Source organism: Emydura macquarii, unplaced genomic scaffold (genome assembly GCF_026122565.2).
Source record: "Emydura macquarii macquarii isolate MOO-44397 ecotype Brisbane River unplaced genomic scaffold, CSIRO-AGI_Emac_v2 contig_3671, whole genome shotgun sequence".
NCBI lineage: Eukaryota > Metazoa > Chordata > Testudines > Chelidae > Emydura > Emydura macquarii.
In genome coordinates, this window is record NW_027133808.1 from 5,222,784 (window position 1) to 5,243,192 (window position 20,409).

General features: G+C 38.2%; 1 protein-coding gene across 1 annotated transcript in view; it reads left to right on the forward strand.

Moving 5' to 3' along the window:
• The window catches only part of NALCN (sodium leak channel, non-selective), a 346,536-nt gene that overhangs the window by 62,913 nt on the left and 263,214 nt on the right, over positions 1-20,409 (forward strand). The window contains exons 4-6 of the mRNA XM_067536921.1: positions 5,416-5,499; positions 12,230-12,369; positions 14,277-14,405. Coding sequence (XP_067393022.1) covers positions 5,416-5,499; positions 12,230-12,369; positions 14,277-14,405 — 353 coding nt within the window. The remainder of the gene's footprint in view (positions 1-5,415; positions 5,500-12,229; positions 12,370-14,276; positions 14,406-20,409) is intronic.

Consider the following 20,409-nt stretch of genomic DNA (forward strand, 5'->3'; position numbering starts at 1 on the left):
GATATATTGTATTATTTATGGTAACGACAAATTTGTAACCACTCATTCAATGTATTGAATTGCTCAATCAAGGGATGCTTCCAATGACTGCGTTACCCATGAGTTAATTCAGTGACAAGGAAGTTATGTTACACCCACAAGTGCTATTTAGAGCTAAGCTTCCCATAGCAACCCTAACTCTGCCTCCTTTGTACATATGTATTAGAGCTTTTCAGACAGTACATGATCGTACAACACGGAACATTATCGTTTTGCTTTAGAATACATTTTATAAATATGGATTAACTACCACTGTGGGGACGTATTTTCAAGTTGGACACTTCTGCAGTGTTGATGAAAACATTTGATTTGTATGACACAGAATTGTGTAAATTGTATTAAACAGTGTTTTCCTCACAGTGTAACATTTAAAATATAACTCTTGGTTTTTGAAGCAATAATATAATTTTTCAGAGGAATGACTAATACAGTGACCACCTATAAAAAGCTATCAGTTTTGCCTTAGTTAAAGGTTACTTGTGTGTCTGAACTATTATTTAAACTTTCCTAAGCTTCCTAATGCCAAGAATTCTGCAAAGATTGAGGCAAAGTTAGTTATCTAAGACAACATACAAGTTCGTAAGTGTGAACAAGATTGATACATATATAATGAGAATGAAGAAATTACATAGTTATAGGACATAATAAAATGCATTGGGCTGAATTTCTCTCTTTTATTTGACATAGTAATGGGTATAGTACATACCCAGGTACAGGTAGGTAGCTGAATTCAGACCTGAGAGAGACTGTGTGCCTCAGAGTCATGTGTGCCACCTTGAACCCCAGCTTTAATTTATTTCCTGGGCAGCCTGTGAAATGTAACAGCTGAGGATGGGGTGAAGAAAAAGGGGGAGCGTTTGACAGCTGGACAGTAAAAAAAAAAAACAACAAAAAAACTAATGCTTTTGACACCTGGCCAGGCTTGAGAAGGAGGCTTGACATTTGTGGGTTTTGACAATCAGAAGACAGGTGAGGCTTTTCAAAGTGGGAAAAGACTGTCTCTTCTTTCCCTTCCCTTTTGTGGGCAAGGCTGGAAAGGTGATTTGAAATTGTTGGCATTGGGTGGTAACTTGAACTTGTCTACATCAACATCCTACTGCTATACAGAACTCTACATCCTGAGCTTCACGGTAGAATTGATAGACACTGTCCAGCATGTTGGTGGACTGTTCAAGACTCATTGTCTCAGGAGGCTTCAACACATATAGTGCCAGAACCACCCCTGCAGCTCTGAGCTATGGTGGTGAAGAACACCTGGGGACGTCCAGCATCCAGTAATTACATAAATAAACACCCCTTTTCAAAGAGTGCAGGCAACCACTATACAAAATGCGATTAACTCAGTCCTGTTCTTCTAAAAGTGTCATGGGAACTTTTTATCCCTCCACCAACGAAGATTTCTCAAAAATGATTAGTGATTATTTGGGTGCCTCACTTTTAGAGTGCCCAACTTGAGAAGCTTAAACCTGGGCTTGGTTTTCAGACAGGGGGGATTTAGCACTTTCTGAAAATCAAATCTCTTGCTGGTGCTACATCAACATTGCTCAGGGTAAGGACTACCGTCTCACTTTTGAATGCCTTCAGTAGCTACATTTGTCAGGACTTATGAAGGGACGTTGGAGATAGGATTTTCTCCACGACCGGGCCATGCTTTGGGAGCTCATTGCCAGAGGAGATGATAATGGCAAAATCTGAAGTTAAGGAAGAAGAAAGGAGAAGAAGGAAGAAAAAGAAAGGGGAGTAATGGTAGGAGAGGAGGGAGGAAAGAAAAGGAAATATGTATTATGAAATCAAATATAATATAAAATCACAGAAAATACCATAATGCCATTTATATAAATCCATGGTATGCCGACACCTTGAATACTGTGTGCAGTTTTGGTCACCCCATCTCAAAAAGGATATATTCGAATTGGAAACCATATAGAGAAGAGCAATATAAATTATTAGGAGTATGGAACAGCTTCCATCTAAGGGAAAGAGACGACTAAGGGAGGAATATCTATAAAATTATCAGTGGTGTGGAGAAAATGAATACAAAAGTGCTGTTTACTCCTTCACATAACAGAAGAACTAGGGGGTACCCTGATAAGGAAGTACGTCTTCACACAATGCACAGCAACCTGTGCCAGGGGATGTTGTGAAGACCAAAACTATAAGTGGGTTTAAAAAACACTTAGATAAACGTATCTATGGTCTATCAATGACTATTACCCGAGTTAGTCCGGGAGACAACCCCATACTCTGAGTATCCCTATACCTCTTACTGCCAGAAGTGGGGACTGGATGACAGGGAATGAATCACTTGATAATTGCTAATCTGTTCATTCCCTTGGAAGCATCTGGCACCAGCCATTATCAGAATACTGGATACTGGGCTAGGTGAACCATTGGTCTGAGCCAGTATGGCCTCCTTATGTTGTATAAGGGAAGTAGGCAGGATAATTAGGCCTTTGGTTTATTATGATTGTGACTATTTCTTGGGAGGTGCTGAGACAGTTGAGTGGAAAGCCGAGTAGAAATTGCCTGGATGACAGGGAGATAGGTTGAGCTGTAATCTAGGTAGCTGTAAACCTTGTTCATCATCATGGTATTTGAACACCTTACTAAAATTAAATTAATATAGCAGACATGGTAATCTTCTGGCAGGCTGCTGTATTCAGTTGGAGCTGATTTCTGCATAGTTAGTTTTCATAAATCGAAGCTGCTAGCACTGTAAACTTTATTAAAAATTGATAGTTCAACTTCTGTCACAGCCTAAGATGAAGTGCAATGGGTCTTGTTTGTATTTCTAGTAATAGTAATGTTAGCTATGGTCTCATCTGGATTTTTTTATGCAGGATTTTACTTACTCTCATTTCCAATATTTTCAGAGATTCCAAGGCCAGAAGGGACCATTGAGATCATATAATCTGACCATTTGCATAACACAAGCCATGGAACTTCTCCAGAATAACTCCTTAAACATTTTACGTTTAATAGGTATTTGAAAATTATTCAAGTACGGCTAAATATCAGAACTTTTGGCCAAATGCCTGCTGAAACCTGCATAGCCCTTATTCACAGAGAACTTTCTGCTTTGGATAAATTGTGATATATTGGTGCTGTAGGGAAAGAAACTAGATTTCTAAGGGCTCATATGTTAGAGAAAGAGGTATCAGTGTCTTTTTATTCAACACACACAATCAAAGGATTTAGCTTGTCGTTGAGTGCACGCTCCCCTGGAGGCATGGTTAATACATGGAAGGGAAAATATAGAATGTAAGCAGTTGAGCTCTGTAGACAAACAGCTTGAAGCTACTTTTCAATCATCAGATGTTACAGACTAGACAAGTTGGGTTTGTTCGGCATTGCCTGTGAGTGAAGAGTTCCCCATCAACTTAGACCGTGGGCAGGAAAATAAAAGTATTGTGTTCAGCAAGTGAAGGTTGAAATGACCATGCTTGTAAGTTTCTGTTCAGTGACTTCCCACAATAGTTTGAACCCTCTTGCTCTCCAAAATACACAATAAAATATATAATTAGGGTCTTGTAACTGTAAGGGTCTTGTCATAGGAAAAGAAATTCTGACTATAGATAATATGGTTTGTGCAATTTATCTGTGATATATTTTACTTTGAGAATGGTTTACTTCCAGGAGGAATTTTTACAACTGAGGGAAAGTGTTTCATGCAAATGTTTTCTGTATGTTATGTCATGTCTTCATCTGCTGCAGGGGTGTCAAAGTTATCTGGCCACAAGGGCCATTTAAGACAAAATTGTTGACTTGGCGAGTTGCACTGTTTAAAAAAAAAAAAATATTAAAGGGGCAGAATGGCACAGTTTTCATTTACTCACTTTCCATGCCCACTTAATACTCCAGAGGCTGGGAGCGCTTGGGCTGGCGGCGCTCTGGGGGTGGGGTGGACCGGCACTAGGTGCTGGGGTGGGCGCTGGCAGTGCTCCGGGGCCGGGCCAGGCTGTGGTGCTTCGATGTTGATACTGGACGTTTGGTGATCAATATGAATGCCAGTCACAAACAGTATGCCTGATTTGCAGATCAGTAAGGTTTAATGTTCAAGGTTTTCTATTGATATACTAGTTGAATACACAGCCTGAAATTAACTACAATATATCATACTCACTAGGCCTGGAGAGATAAGCAGTTACTCAGAAGGCTGTATACAGGAAAGGCTTTCTTCAGGGGCCCTGCCAGGGAGTCAGTGGACCCTCTGGTCCGACTGGCAGCACCTCCCGCGCAGTCAGGTGTTGATGGAGCGCCCCCCTTTGTCTAAGTGATGACTACTTATACCCTTCCATGAACAGCTTTCACCTAATTACCTCTGTAATCATTATCATATATGCTAATTACCTACATTGGGTTTTCACCCTTGACTACATTCCATTCTCACCATGGTAATTGGGGTCATCAAAACAACATCTGGTGATAGGAGGGGCGGTGTAAAAAATATGTCCCTTGGCAATGAAAAAGTGTACCCCCAGACGTTCAAGGTTAACTTGTTGTTCCCATCACCATTATCTATGTGCAGCTGCAAGCATACAGTATCTGTATTTTGTCTTATTATGTGCTGTGGTATGCAGAAACTGAGACGTCTGCAAGGTTACTCAGTAGTCCTATCCATCTCTGCCAGCCGGAAGATGTCATGCTACAGGAGTCAGAATAGCCAAACAAACAACTAAAGCTATGCTAGGCCTATGGGACCGTGGTCAGGGAACTCAAATTGCACTGGGCCTCCAACATCCAGGGGTGGCGGGCACTCAGCCTGTGGCCTTAGAGTGCGTGGGCCTCCAAAAAAACGCGGGCCGCATGTTTGACACCCCTGATCTGCTGTAAGAAATGTCCAATCCTGTTCAGACTGGTGTATGGCATTGGTTGGCTTTTCACATTGAGTAATCATTTGTGTCTGTGAAAATGCGGTGTAAAAATGGTTTCAAACAAGAGTGATACTCTTTTTGCAAGATGAATATGAGTGTTCTGATCTGTTAGCATTTTATACCTACTTTGTAGGCATGTAAATGACTGCACAAGGTACAAGTCAATGTTGAATCAAGTGCAATGTTTGGTTTTTTTCTTTACAGTAGCCTATGTAACAAAGATCTTATTCTTCTCTGGCACTAACTGAAAGGAGCGGCTGCAGAAAAATGAAACTCACAACTATCTTTTCTGAATACATAATTTACTTATTTAATTATTTTTAATTTCCATCATCTTCCAGCCCAGACACTGGGGATTTGGAATCTATTAAAATAACATTTTAAAGATGGTAGAGGATGATGCTGTTCCTTCTTGATAATGGATATTGTCTGTGATTTTCTTTTTTATCTTGTCAATAAAGCAACAAAACAAAAAAGACCCACTTGATTATTTCTCTTTTAGGGGGATAACTCCTACGTAAAGGATCGTTGGTGTGTGTTCGATGGATTCATGGTTTTTTGTCTTTGGGTGTCATTGGTGTTACAGGTAATTTTATATAATTTTACCTTAAATATGAAGGGCTAATATTTCAAAAGTAGGCCCTTCAGTTGTGCATGCAAAATACTCATATTGGCATGAACAAGTAACTGTATGCTATAAATGCACACTTTTGCATGAGTCAGATTTAAAATTAAAGCAGTCTACTCTTTCACAGTCCAGCAATAACACAGCCACTGCAGTTCATCTACTTTAGGGGTTTGCTTTGGTGTAACAACATTGATGTTTCACTAGTGTGAATTTCTTTAATGTAGACAAGTCTTTAATTTGAAACTCGTTCAGAAATGTAAAGTAATGCATGTTGGAAGGAATGTCACAGATTTAAAATGAAATAGAGGAAATGGTGGGGGGGGACCCCCAAAAGTTTCCATAGCACTGTTAACTTGCACACATTGCACAAAATGTTACAGTATTGGAAGGAATTCTGTCCTACAGACTCATTACGGTCCTTCATCGTTTACACAGAGAGCGTTTTTCCTCAGTAAGAACTGATGAAGGACTACAGTCCACAATTAAGGATGGAAAAAGACCTGTCATGTTTGCCATTAAAATGTCATCATAGAATCATAGAGTTGGAAGGGACCTCAGGAGGTCATCTAGTCCAACCCCCTGCTCAGAGCAGGACTAACCTCAGCTAAATAATCCCAGCGAGGGTTTTGACAAGCCGAAGCTTAAAAACCTCTAAAGATGGAGATTCCACCACCTTCCTAGGTAACCCATTCCAGAGCTTCACCATCCTCCTAGTGAAAAACTTTTTCCTAATGTCCAACCTAGACCTCCTCCCCTGCAATTTGAGACCATTGCTCCTAGTTCTGTCATCTGCCAGTATTCATTCCAGTATTAATGGTCCTGCACTTTATACAACACCTAACTAAAAAAGAAGTGGGATGAGAAAGGCGGATTTGGGTTTTTGATTTGCAGATCCAGAACCAGCAGTGATTAAGATCCTTTTGTATCTAAGGACTTGTCTATATATGGGCTCTTAATGCACATTAACTAACCGTGTGAATTTGAAGTGGATTAGTAAAAATGCATTAAATTCCTGTGTGGATACTCCCATTCAGAATGAAAGTGGCCTCAATTCTGTTCAGCTTCATTTAGGTGAATTAAGCTAAACCAAATTGAGGTCACCATAATTCCAAACAAGAGCATCCACACAGGGATTTAATAGCGTTTAACGAATTCACTTTAAAAGTTAAATTTTGCTGAGCGTCCCTGTGTAGACAAGGCCTAACTCAACCCCCAGGTCCCATTGTATCTAAATTGATAGAACAGTGTTTGGTGGAAAAGAAATCTAAATGTTTGCACAAAACAATAGATACAGTCAAAAAGCACAGTAATTGGATCATCTCTGACATTCCATATGGAAAAGCGTGGAGGGAGCGTCTCTGGGGGGCATTGCCAGGGAAATAACATACTACACTCTGACAAAGGCATCAAAAGCAGGAGTGTTGAAGGGAACATACTCAGAGGTTGTTGAAAGGACCCCAAAACCTTAGAAGACTAAAATATTTCAAAACACACATAAATGAACATTGATATTAGCTATTGAAACAAAGAAAATGCAAGACGCCCAACAATGAGAACCACACAGTGCAATGTAACATATGGGTGATGCAGAGAGAAACAGTTCATGAGAAGCATAAAAGAAGTAATATAAAGTGGAGCATGGAAGAGAGAACTTCCATAAAACATTTTGAGTAACTGCACATACACATACCTGGTTTTGGCACAGACTTGGTCATAGATTGAGGAACTTTGTCATTAATTAGTTCTACGCACTCACTTGGAAAGAATCCCACCTGAAATTATCTAAGCATGTGTCAGTGTGGATCCCGCTCTAGGTGTGCATCTACACTGACTACAGCATCTCAAAGAATTACAGTTTTTTAAGATACATAACCATATTTTATGCACAATTACCACAGCTGAGACATGCACTTATTTTCCATTTAAGTATAGGGGAAACCTGTGTGGTGAAAGTGGGTAAATGCTGACTTTTAAATGGAAAACAATGTAATCTAGTTCATATTCTTTCAGTGATCCCTATAGAACATTTTCTAGTACATTCTTAGAGTCCAAGGCCAGAAGGGACCATTGTGAAGATCTAGTCTGAACTCCTGATTCACACAGACCATAGAACTTCCCAAAAAAAATTTCTAGAGCATATCTTTTAGAAAAACATCTAATCCTGATTTTAAAATTGTCAGTGATGGAGAATCCACCATGAATTTAGTAAACTGTTCCAATGATTAATTACTCTCACAATTAAAATGTAAGCCATATTTCCACTCTGAATATATCTAGCTTCAACTTCAAGCCATTGGATCGTGTTATACCTTTCTCTGCTAGTTTGAAGAGCCCATTATTAAATATTTTTTCCTTATGTAAGTATTTATAGACTTAATGAAGTCACCCTTTAACCTTTTCTTTGTTAAGCTAACCAGATCGAGCTCCTTGAGTCTGTCACTCTGAGATACGTTTTCTAATCCTTTAATCATTCTCATGGCTCTTCTCTGAACCCTCTCGAATCTGTCAACATCCATCTTGAACTGTGGGCACCAAAACTGGACACAGTATTCCATCAGCGGTCTCAACAGTGCCAAATATAGAGGTAAAATACCCTCTCTACTCCTTCCACAAGAGCATTACACTGGGAGCTCAAGTTGAGCTGATTATCCACCATTAGCTTTTTTCCACTCTTCTGGCTCTTCTCCAGTCCCCAAGATATATTGAAAATCAACATTAATGGTGCAGCAAGCACCTTAGCCAGCTCTTTTAAAATTCTTGGATACAAGTTATCTGGACCTGCTGATTTAAAAACTTCTAATCGCTAATGGCTTTTGTTTACCAACCTCCAGAGATACTAGTGGAATGGAAAGTGTTATCACCATATGCTGAGACCACATCATCTGTTTACCCCTCAAATATAAAACAGAAATATTTATTGAACCTCTGGATTTTTTTGCATTATTATTGATAATTCCAGCATTTCCATCTAGCAATGGACCAATATTATTGTCAGGATTCTTTTTGTTCCTAATATATTTTAAAAACTTTTTATTGTCCTTAACTCTGTTGGCCATAGAGTTCGTCTTCTGTCCTTTGGCTTCCCTTATCAATTTTCTACTATTCCTAACTTCAGATTCATTACTATCAGTGTCCCCTTTCTTCCATTTGTTTTATATGTATATATATTTAATTTTTTACAGCTGCCTTCACTTACCCCCTAAACCAGGTTGGTTGTTTAATCAGCACAGACTTCTTCATCTGTGGTATTGTAGCATTTTGATCATTTAGTAAAGTGTTCTTGCTTTATTCCTAATTATCATTCACATTTTTCTGATTAAATTCTTCCTACCAGCTGATCTGGCTTTCATTGTTTTCAGCATTGTAAAATTGGCCCTATTGAAGCACCAAGTATGTATGTGTATATTCACATATTACTGGTCTGGACTTCATTCTGCTTATATATTATACATATGATCAGGTCATGATCACTTGTACTTAAGCTACACTTAATTTTTAGTTCTGTGATCAGGTCTAATATGGAATTCCCCCATGTAGGCTGCAACACTTTTTACAGAAGAACAGTCCATACTGGATCAGACCAATGGTTCATCTAGCCCCATATCCTGCCTTCTGACAAGGCAGCATCTGTCAAGTCAGATGCTTCAGAGGGAATGAACAGAACAGGACAATTATTGAGTGATCCATCCCTTGTTGTCCATTCACAGCTTCTAGCGCTTAGAGGCTTAGGACACCCAGAGTATAGGGTTGCATTCCTGATCATCTTGGCTAATAGCCATTGATGGAGCTATCCCTCCATGAACTTATCTAATACTTTTCTGAACCCAGTTATTATTTTGGCCTTCACAACAGCCCTGGCAATGAGTTCCACATGTTGTGTTGTGTGGAGTAGAACTTCCTTATGTTTGTTTTAAACCACCTGCCCATTAATTTCATTGGGTGACCCAAGGTTCATATCTGTGAAGGGTAAATAACAAATCCTTATTAACTTTCTCCACACCATGCACAATTTTATAGACCTCTACGATATCCCTCCTTAGTCATCTCTTTTCCAAGCTGAAAAGTCCCAGTCTTTTTAATCTCTCCTTGTACAGAAGCTGCTAGATGATCCTAATAATTTTTGTTGCCTTTTTCATGTCCTTTTCCAATTCTAATATATCATTTTTTAGCTGGGGCGACTAGAATTGAACACTGTATTCAAGGTGTGGGTGGCATTATATTTTCTGTTTTTATTATCTGTCCCTTTCCTATTGGTTCCTAACATTGTTAGCTTTTTTGACTGCTGCTGTACACTGAGTATATGTTTTCACAGAACTATCCACAATGACTCCAAAATCTCTTTCTTGAGAGTGGTAACAGCTAATTTAAACCCCAACATTTTGTACGTATAGTTGGGATTCAGATTTCCAATGTGCATTACTTTGCATTTGTCAACACTGAATTTCATGTGCCACTCTGTGGCCCATTCACTCATGGTAGTGAGATCCCTTTGTAACTCTTCATGATCAGTTTTGGACTTAACCACCCTGGATAATTTTGTATCATCTGCAAACTTTGCCACCTCACTATTTACCCCATGTTCCAGATCATTTATGAATATCTTGAACAGTACTGGTCCCGGTACAAGTCCTTGGGGAACCCCTCTATTTACCTCTGTCCATTCTGAAAATGAACCATTTATTCCTAGCCTTTGTTTCCTGTCTTTTAACCAGTAACTGATCCATGAGAGCGCCTTCCCTCTTATCCCACGAGTGCTTATTTTGCTTAAGAGCCTTTCATGAGGGACCTTGTCAAATGCTTTCTGAAAGTCCAAGTACACTATATGCACTGGATAATCCTTGTCCACATGTTTGTAGATCCTCTGAAAGAATTCTAATAGATTGGTGAGGCATAATTTCTCTGGATTCTTCCCCAACAAATCATGTTCATTTATGTGTCTTGTAATTCTGCTCTTTATTATATTTCAACCAGCTTGCTTAATAGTGTCAAGCTTACTGGCCTATGATCGCCTCAGGAACTTTTTTTAAAAATTTGCGTCACATTAGTTATTTTTCAGTTACCTGGTACAGAGGCTGATTTAAATAATATGTTACATACCACAGTCAGTAGTTCTGCAATTTCATATCTAAGTTCCTTCAGAACTCTTAGGTGAATATCATCTTGTCCTGGTCACTTATTACTATTTAATTTATCAGTTTGTTCCAAAACCACCTCTATCGACACCTTAATCTGGGACAGTTCCTCATATTTGTCACCTAAAAAGAATGGCTCACGTATGAGAATCTTCCTTACATCCTCTGCAGTGTGGACTAGTGCAAAGAATTCAGCTTCTCTGCAATCACCTTGTCTTCCTTTTAAGTTAGGAAATTATCATGGAAAATGTTTTAGAAGTGGTAGCATGAGACCTTCAACATATATCACTCAGATTGAAGTTCCTTCAGTTTTTTTAAAACACATTGTTGATAGTTGTGTAAGGAAATGGTTATTCTGTTTCCTAGTGTGGTTTGGTGGTCTGTAGCAGACAGCACCTAGTAACCCATCTTGTGTTTTATCTGTTAGGACATTGACCCATAAGTATTAAAGATCATTTTCTTCTGAGCTATCTGTGATTTGGAAACAGGTCATGCCATTTTTGTCATAGAGTGCCACTCTCCTTCACTTTTTGCCCTCTTGATCATTCCTAGATAAATTATAACTATTGATTTTTAACATTCCAATTATGCAAATCATCCCAGGTTTCAGTAACATTAACTAGATTGAATTTATACTAATAAATGAGCAGTTCCAGTTCATTCAGTTTGTTACCCAGACTCCTGTACAGGCAATTCACGTTCTTCTCTTCATGTTCTTTCATTGCTTGATTTTTTTCTGAACATCTCGATTTTGTGCTATCTGAGCACTCATATCATCCCTTTTTTTACCCTCCACTTTTGCTATTAGTTTAATCTCCTCCTGATTACTCTAGCTGGCCTGTTCCCAAGGAGATTGGTCCCTCTTCTACTGAGGAATATTCCTTATCCCATAAAAGGTGGATCAATTTTCCATGAAACCAAAACCCTACACTACCTACCTAGCCAGCGATTGACTCCCAGAATCTTCTGCTTTCTGTCTTCCTTTGCTTGCGGGACAGGAAGAATCTCAGAGAAGATGGTTTGGATATTCTTCTTGTTCAGCACATTTCCTAATTCCCTGAAGTCATCAACTGTCTGCAAGTTATCCTGTAATGCAATGCAGTGTCATTATCTGGCTGTGTGTGTGCATTTTTGTAACAGTAAGAACCTGTTCTTGCTCTTTGAAATATTTTCAGAAGTTAATTTCATTAACAGAAAAGGAAGATGTTTCACTCTTAGCAAAGAACAGGAAGAGAGGTGAGGGGGGAGAGCGAGAGTCCTCTTCAAGATTTCTTACATATACAGTTGTTTGAGTTAGAAGTATCAGGAACATGGGTGAAGTATATTTTTATTTCTCATTAAGATAATTCAAAAATGGCTGAGAGGATTTGCTTAAACTTTCTTTGAAAAAATAAAAGTTTAAAATGGAAAATTTCAATCTAAAAGGGAAAAAATGTTATCAAGAAAATTGGTTTGCTGCCTTCATAAATATGAATTCACAAATGCAAACCCTGTACTGATGTGAAATATGCAAGAGTAGCAGAACCCCCCACCCCACCCTACTCTTTTGATCATAGGTGTTTGAAATCGCTGAGATAGTTGATCAGATGTCACCCTGGGGCATGCTGCGGATTCCAAGGCCTCTTATTATGATTCGAGCATTCCGGATATATTTTCGCTTTGAGCTTCCAAGAACCAGGATAACAAATATTTTAAAGTAAGTGAATAATTTATCTGTAAACATAAATGAAAATAAATGTTCTTTAACATGATTATATAAGCAGCTGTGAGCAGGATTAAAGAACCAAATGTAAATTTTGATTGTGAGATTTAGAACTGACCAAAAGAAATTGGTCAGAACTGTGACTTTTTAAAAATATCGACTGTCAACATAAGAGACAGGAAACAGTTAACATTTTTTTTTTTGTGAAAATTTTTTATCTGCTCTGGTGACTTTTACATATTGGAAGGAGCATCTAGAGATCAGTGTGGTGCTCCTATTACATTTATCTTTTTAATATAAAAAGACATATACACACTAAACTCTAATATGTATCACACACAGCATGTGATGGTAATAGCCAGCTGATTCATTGCAGAGCTATGTGATAAATTGCATTTATCAAGCATGTTTAATCACTTCATCTGCACTCTGCCCACTCACCCAGATCCTTTGGGATTGCTTCTGATACTTCAAACCACTCATCAGCTTCAAACATCCAACAATTTATCAAAAAAATGCTCAACCAGGCACAAAAATATTTAGTCCTTTCCATCAAAGTTGTCTTCTCCGTCCCACACCCCCAGAAACTACACTGTATCGAGGCTCAGTATGGATAGTATTTAGTCCTGGGACAATAGCAGATGTTTATTTCAGGACCAATAAAGGCTAAAAATGTGAGCTGTATACCCTGGGGAAGAGGAGATTCCCGGTTTTTTTAAGTGGGATACATACATCTTGTTTCCAATCCAGGGAGGTCCTGCATTATCAACCTTAAAATCATTACATTATTTATGTAAAGCTAATTGAGGTCATATTGAGAGTTAATTATATCTCTCTCCATTTACATTTGGTCTCCCTGTTGCTAAGATGTCCTACTTTCAAGACAAAGTCAAGCTGTATAATACAAAATACCTGATGGGGTGGTGTGAAATAAGGAGTTTGTTGGCCCCCATTTGTCTTTTTTTAATTATTATTATTAATTTCTTCTCCTGCATAGTCTGATTGCTTTAGTTACCATGGATCAGCTCCTCAACTAGTGTAAATCCATGGAGCCCTATTGAACTTCTGATTTATTCTAGCTAAGGATCTGACCCTAAATATCCAAATGCATAGATCTCAAAGCGGAGAGGGGGGAATGATAGGTTAAATATGTATGTGGTTCAGAACATAAGCCAACCACTATCTGATATTGATAGGAACAACTGGAATCTCCTGGAAGCTCAGCACTTTCAAAATTAAGCTATTATATTTGCCAGTATTGATTTAAGCCTAACTTCAGGCACCCCTTTTTGGAAAATCTTGGCTGCCATTTCTAGTTAATATATGTAATGAGAGGACCTATTTTAAAGCTGTCACTTTTACAGCTCTAAATATTGCTTGGTCTGCATCTTAGCACAGCATAATCTTGGGGGACAAATGCCATATTTCAGGTGAAAGTTAAGTATGTCTAACAGATTTTTTTCATTTATTTTTGAAATGTCGGATGCTTTTGCTGTGTCTCTGTGTGTATGTGTCATGTTGTGTATAATGGAATGTTGTCTCATTTTTTCCTTCTACTTGTCTTCCTGTCTGCATCTCTTGTCCATAATTGCCCTATCCTGTTCATTCCCTCTGAAGCATCTGGCACCAGCCACTGTCAGAAGACAGGATACTGAGCTAGATGAACCATTGTAGTATGGTCATGCAGTATGGCCAGTCTTATGTGGTATACTTAGATTATAAGCTCTTTGGGGCAGGGACCATATTTTGGTTGTGTGTTCGTATAACACTTAGCACAATGGGTTCCTAATCCTTTACTAGATCCATCTAGGTGCTGCTGTAATATAAATACTAAATACATTTTTGGGGGGTTTATTTTTTTCCCCCATGAACATTTAATGTAATATTTTTCTTCTTACCAGGCGTTCTGGAGAGCAGATTTGGAGTGTATCAATTTTCCTTCTATTCTTTCTGCTTCTGTACGGAATTCTAGGAGTTCAGATGTTTGGAACTTTTACCTATCATTGTGTAACAAATGACACCCAGCCAGGGTAAGTTTATCTGTAGACATTTTGGAGCATATTCTCTCAATATGTATGGGTCATTTCTACTAATGTTAATGAGTATAGAATGGACGTATTATGTTAAAAGTTAGATCAAAGCCATCAGTTACCATAAGAAGATATAGTCAGATAAATCTGAAAAAATATTGTTACAGTCATTGCTTTGACTACAATCTACATGAAAGTGTATGAATGAGAGTGAGTCACATGCACATACTAGCAGTAGGCACCCCAGAGGCATTATTGCTAAATTGTGATCTACATCAGTTCCTTGCCAGAAGATGCTTGTCTGTGCAACCTCAGTTTGTCCCCCTTGTTTTTATGCATTATGACAGTCTTCAATTACATGATCTTACACTATTTTTTCCACTGGTTCCATGCTTCATTCAGTGCACAGGATGGATGGGGCTCACTTAATGAGCAACTATGCAATAATATGTTTTCCCCTCTTTGTTCAGTGTGTGGATCTCATGCCTTATGTACTGCATACTATTCAAACCCTGCTCTGAAGAGAGAATTATAATTTTCTCTTCTTTTCTATAGCAGTTGTCGCTAGAGTATCTAAGTGTTCCACACCATTAATACATTTACTTTCACAACACCCATGTGAGATGAAGCTGTGGTAAGAAATCCATGGTATAGATGGGGATAAGCACAGAGATCTAAGCACCTGAGATCTGATTGTTCAGATTACTTAGCATTATATAACACTTTATATGTTAATATCACAGGTACCAATAACTTTAGATATTTCTATGAATGCAAATCAGACCCCAGGGTTTCAAGATAGGTGCCTAGAAAATGAAACCACCTGGGAAAAGTTTTGGTTTAAGTGACTTGTCCAGCATCTCATAGGAGCTCAGTGGCAGAGGCAGGAATAGAATCCCTTTATCGATGGCAGCATTCAGTTGCCTTAACCATGAGATCTTCCTTTCTGTTTCTGCAATCCTGGGCATCATTCACTACACACCTTCCAAATTTTGCAACAAATGAAGTAGGGGTCCCACAGAAAACAACATTCTCTGCACTACACAATCTGATTTCATCCCCAGAGGAGCTCCATCCTGTACTCTTAATGGGGCCAGGATCCTGTGGAGAAAGTATGTGATCATGTAATTAAATACTGTATCATAATGTATTCAAATCAGGCAACTTACTCCTACATGCTGCCTGGGTCCAATGGGGAGCGGGCTATTGAGAGCATAGGAGAGACAGTCTCCCAGCTCTCAGTTCAAGTGCCTGGACCTGGCACTGCTCACAGCAGCCCAGAGCTGCAACAGCAGGGAAAGCTTGTCAACCCTGGACTAGATCATGCTTTGTTTTGATGGAATCTTCAGGGTATTTAGCTGCTGAGCCTTAGCAAGTGTCTACTGAGCATGTGCAAAGTGCTGTTTTTCAAAGGCTTATGGCTTGACTAAAGTTTGAAAAGATGAACAGGGATGACTAAAGGCGCTTCCTTGAAATCAGGGTGACCACCCTGCCAAATGTAAAGTTCCTATTCCAAAGCATGGATGTGCTAGAGCTTCCCAAAGAAAAGGTTTCCAGAAATTTTTAACGTTGGCAAAATATACGTTTCCTTAGCTTTGTTGTCAGAAATGACTGAAACATTTTGACTGAAATTTTCCAGAGAAATTCAGCCTGAGGCAAACACCTAGCACGGAAAAATTTCAGGCTGAACATTTGAAGTTTGGCAAAGTTATAAGCAACTGAAAACAGAGCCTTAATGTGAGAAGCATTGGGTAATCTTCATAATAGGCGGTGCTAACAGCCCCATCTATATTAACTTGGCTAAGCTGTGCCAAAGGGTGGGGTGATGGAAATAAGTCTAGAAATACTTGAAAAAATGTCAACACAAAGGAAAGAAAGGGCTTATTTAACACAGAGATTTCCTGGGAGTCTGCAAGAGTCACATGATGCTGGCTTCTCCTTGTTTTTGACTGCTTTTAAAGGCCTTCATGCTCTTCAGTGTGAAGAGCAGCTTGGAGTCCAGTGAAAGTAGATGGAAACATGAAAGACCCTATCTAGTTACCTCTGCTAGGAGGAATGGGAAGCAGGATCCTCCCTCAGGAATCATAGCTACCAGGGGGATTGGAGCTGTCACCCTGAAAAGGAACATTCATATGAGAATTACATCTAGGGAGGCAGGTAGAAAGGAAAACTGGGTGGATAGCAAGGGGGGGAGGGGGAGAGAGAGAGAAATGTGAGGGGGAAATGAAAAGAAAAGTAAAAGTAAATAATACAATTGACTTTTTTCAAAAAGGACAAAACATTTACCACATTCTAGACAGCTAATACTACAAAATACTGTGTAAATACTGCTTTTCCAATTAAACACTTGCTATAGTACTACAGGAATGTTATTTGATAATGAAGAGGAGGGGTGGTGTAAAAAAATTGCAGCTACTTCCCCAAAACATTTCTAAAATCCAACTGTTCCTTTCTATCCAGATTGCTAAAGCTTTTGTTCAAGTGCTGATCAGCACCTGTCTTGACTACCACAACCTCTTCTTTCTGGCATCCCACACTCCACTACTTCCATCCTTTCCACTTCCTCTGTCATTTTGTACTGTTAACTTTGGCAAAAAGAAATACTTGAGTGCACTAACTAAAGTCTGAGCTACTCCCTCCATCTCTGAGATCAGTGTAATCTGACATTCTTCCCAAAGGCTGAAAATTTTTTCTGTTGGATGGTACTTTTTTTTTTGTTTTCTCTCTTATTTATCTTCGTTTTAGCTGCCAGGCTTCTTTACCTATAGAGAACACTCTTTATTCCGAGACAATTTTCTCGCTAAATATTCTCTTGTGATTATCACTTATCTGACTACACCTCTGCCATAGCAGCTCTTCCCTCATACTGTATCACACTGTTACAGCTCTCTTCCCACTAATATTTTGTTCAGTTATCTTACTGTGACACTTCTTTAGTTGATTGCTCTATCTTTTGTATCCATTTCCTTCCTTGTTGGGTATCAAGTGACCATGAATAAATTTAGGCTGGAAATTAAAAGGTTTCTAATCACCAGAAGAATGATAGAACTAGTCTCTGCAGGATTCAAGGGAAATGCTGCTTCTTATCATCACAAGGAGCCTTAGTAGGTGCCGCCCAGAGGCACTGAGAGGCTAAGCTCTGCAGGAAATCCACTCCAAGGGGCATGAGTGACAGCCCTCTGTGATTTCCTGATTGGCTGGCACGCCCCCTATAAACTAGGAAGCCATTTCTGGGAGTTGTCTGAGTAATGCAGACCTTTGGTGTATTCCTGCTTCTCGCTGTGATTTGTGTCAATTTAGATGGATATTGGAATTCATCTAAAAATCCACAAATCAACATTTTGTATTAGTTACTCAAAACTTTAAATGTGTTGGATACTTAAACTTATTTTTTCTCATCAAAACCTGTTTTGCATTAAAACTGATTTATTAAACAAAGGAAATATCTGTGGTTAGTGAATTGAACTGATTGTTTCTGGTCACCCTGTCCATCAAAATTTAGAACTGGTAGATTTCATCTTTTCACACTTACACTGAAAGACAAAAACAAGCATTCTTGCTTCTTTCAGGTCCCAATTGCTTTTTTAACTTTGAATGAATTAATCATTGAACTGAACTAGGTGAATAAACTGCAATGAAGAAAATATTCTCTCTGCATCTGCAGAAGAGGCTACGGCTGTCAGAAGCTGGTTAGGCACTTCAAGAAACTCTGGTCGCAGCTGCTTTGCCAGTGACTGTCACCAGTTCAATGGTTTGATTTTCTATAAACTTCAGCAGCAAACATCTACTGCTTAATATTTTTTAAATTTAATTTCATAGAATCATCAAAGATTAGGGTTGGAAGGGACCTCAGAAAGTCATCTAGTTGAATCTCCTGCTCAAAGCAGAACCAATGCCAACTAAATTATCCCAGCCAGGGCTTTGTCAAGCCGCACCTTAAAAATCTCTAAGGATGGAGATTCCCCCACCTTCCAAAGTAATCCATTCCAGTGCTTCACCGCCCTCCTAGTGAAAAAAATTTAATTGATTTTAATGAATTGTATGGCTAAAGATAGGTTGTCATAATTCCAGATTTAAATGTAAATAGATTTATTTTTAAGAGAAAATAAAATCATTTAAAAACTTTAAGTAATTATTTGTATTGATTTGTTCCTGCTTCTCACTATAATAATCAAATTAATAATCTGCCTTGCAAAATTCCTTGTTTAAAATAGGAATGCTCTAAGATACAAAAAAAAAAATTACTGATTAATATCAACATCCACCAGTTGCTTAGTCATCTAGCAGTTTGTGCATAATGTCACAAATATTAGTGCACAGCATCGTTAACAGGCATATCTGAAAACTTCCTCAGACTTTAATAGAGGAAATATGTGGTTAATAATAACATTAAAATACCTCAGACATTTGTCTTATGTCAGTGGTAGAAAAGAAATAACATTAAGTAATTGGATTTCTAAAAAAGAGAGACCAATCAAAGAGAGAGCTCAGAAAAATCCACACGGCAAGAATTCATTAAAAGAGCAAATGAATGTGTTGGTATTAGCTGAACAACCTACACTGCTTTTAATGTTGTCTTTGGGATTTATTTAGAAGTCTCTATAAAGGGTAATGTTTTCCTTTGGTTTAAAAATTGCATTTTTAAACCAACATAAACTGGACCCCCACAAAAATATAATATATGTTGTTGCCCATTTTTATTCCCTTGATTTGTTTGGCACCTAAGCAGAAACTATTTCTCTGTGACTCATGAGTAATCAAGTCTGATATACAATATTCATTTTAATGAAGTGATGAATTTATATTTTACCATTTCTGTGCTAGCTTGAGGAAAGTCCAAGTCTTAAATCCAGAACATGTGGTGATATATTTGAGTCAAAGTGGATGCATTTTTAGCATCACGATGTTTTGGCCATTTCCATTAACATCTTTACTGTAGTTACAAAGACCATTAAAATGTGTTTATGTCAAAGAATGTAAATTAGGTCCTCTATGTACCCAGCTCCTCTGCTGGTATAATCATTATAGCTCAATTGATGTCAGTGGAACTGTTCAGACTTATCAAAGCTGAGGATATGGCTCCATATATTACTTTAAAGTTTGTCATTTATCAATATTTGGAGTGTCTGATAAGATGTTGTGACCATTTCAGTATACTGTGGATCCCATTGAGTCACATTATTTTGGGACATGAATAAAATGGGCCTTGGACTGGCATGTACTTTTTGCAGATGCTCTAGTGTCACCATCAGATAAAGTTTCCTGATATTGCAATTGTTGTGCTGGGCTAGTCATGCATTAGCTATCCATTCATAGGAAGATTGTTCTTCTTACTCATTAATGTGTCCGTATGTGCAGTCCAGTGGCTGTGTTATGAGTGATAATATACAAAAAAATGAATTTATTTTTCTCTAGCACTACCAGTAGAATATTAAAAGCATCCAATATCCAGAACCATCCTAGGATAATTTAGACAATTATATCATTGGTTTTACAAAAGATAAAATGTCTGTATAATAATTTTCTAGTGCTGCAGCCATTTTTATTTGATATTCCTGCTGGTGATACTACTGCAAAGGTATCTCTGTGACATGTGTTTTATTAAGAGAGACCAGGCTGAAGGTACTTCGATATAGAGCAATATGTATTCATGTCTACAATTACTGCCTCATCAAACAATTTAGCAGCACCATCAACACAGATATATATAGAAACAAGCAGTAAACAGCCATCACTGTTTGAACCCACATGTCAACTTCTGTCAAGATAATCAGGAAAAAATATTGCTTTATAGATGTGCTTCTTGTGGAAAAAATGGCAAAGTAAGAATGAAAGTAAATGAAATTCTAAATTATGTGCAGAAAGGCCAGAATTTTAAAACTTTGGTGCCTCAAATACAGAACTTCAGAAAAAAGACACTGAAAACCTGAAACCTTGAGTATAAATTATTAATAACATTTCTGAACTGAATGAGATTTAGAAATCTATGGAATGTGATATTGAA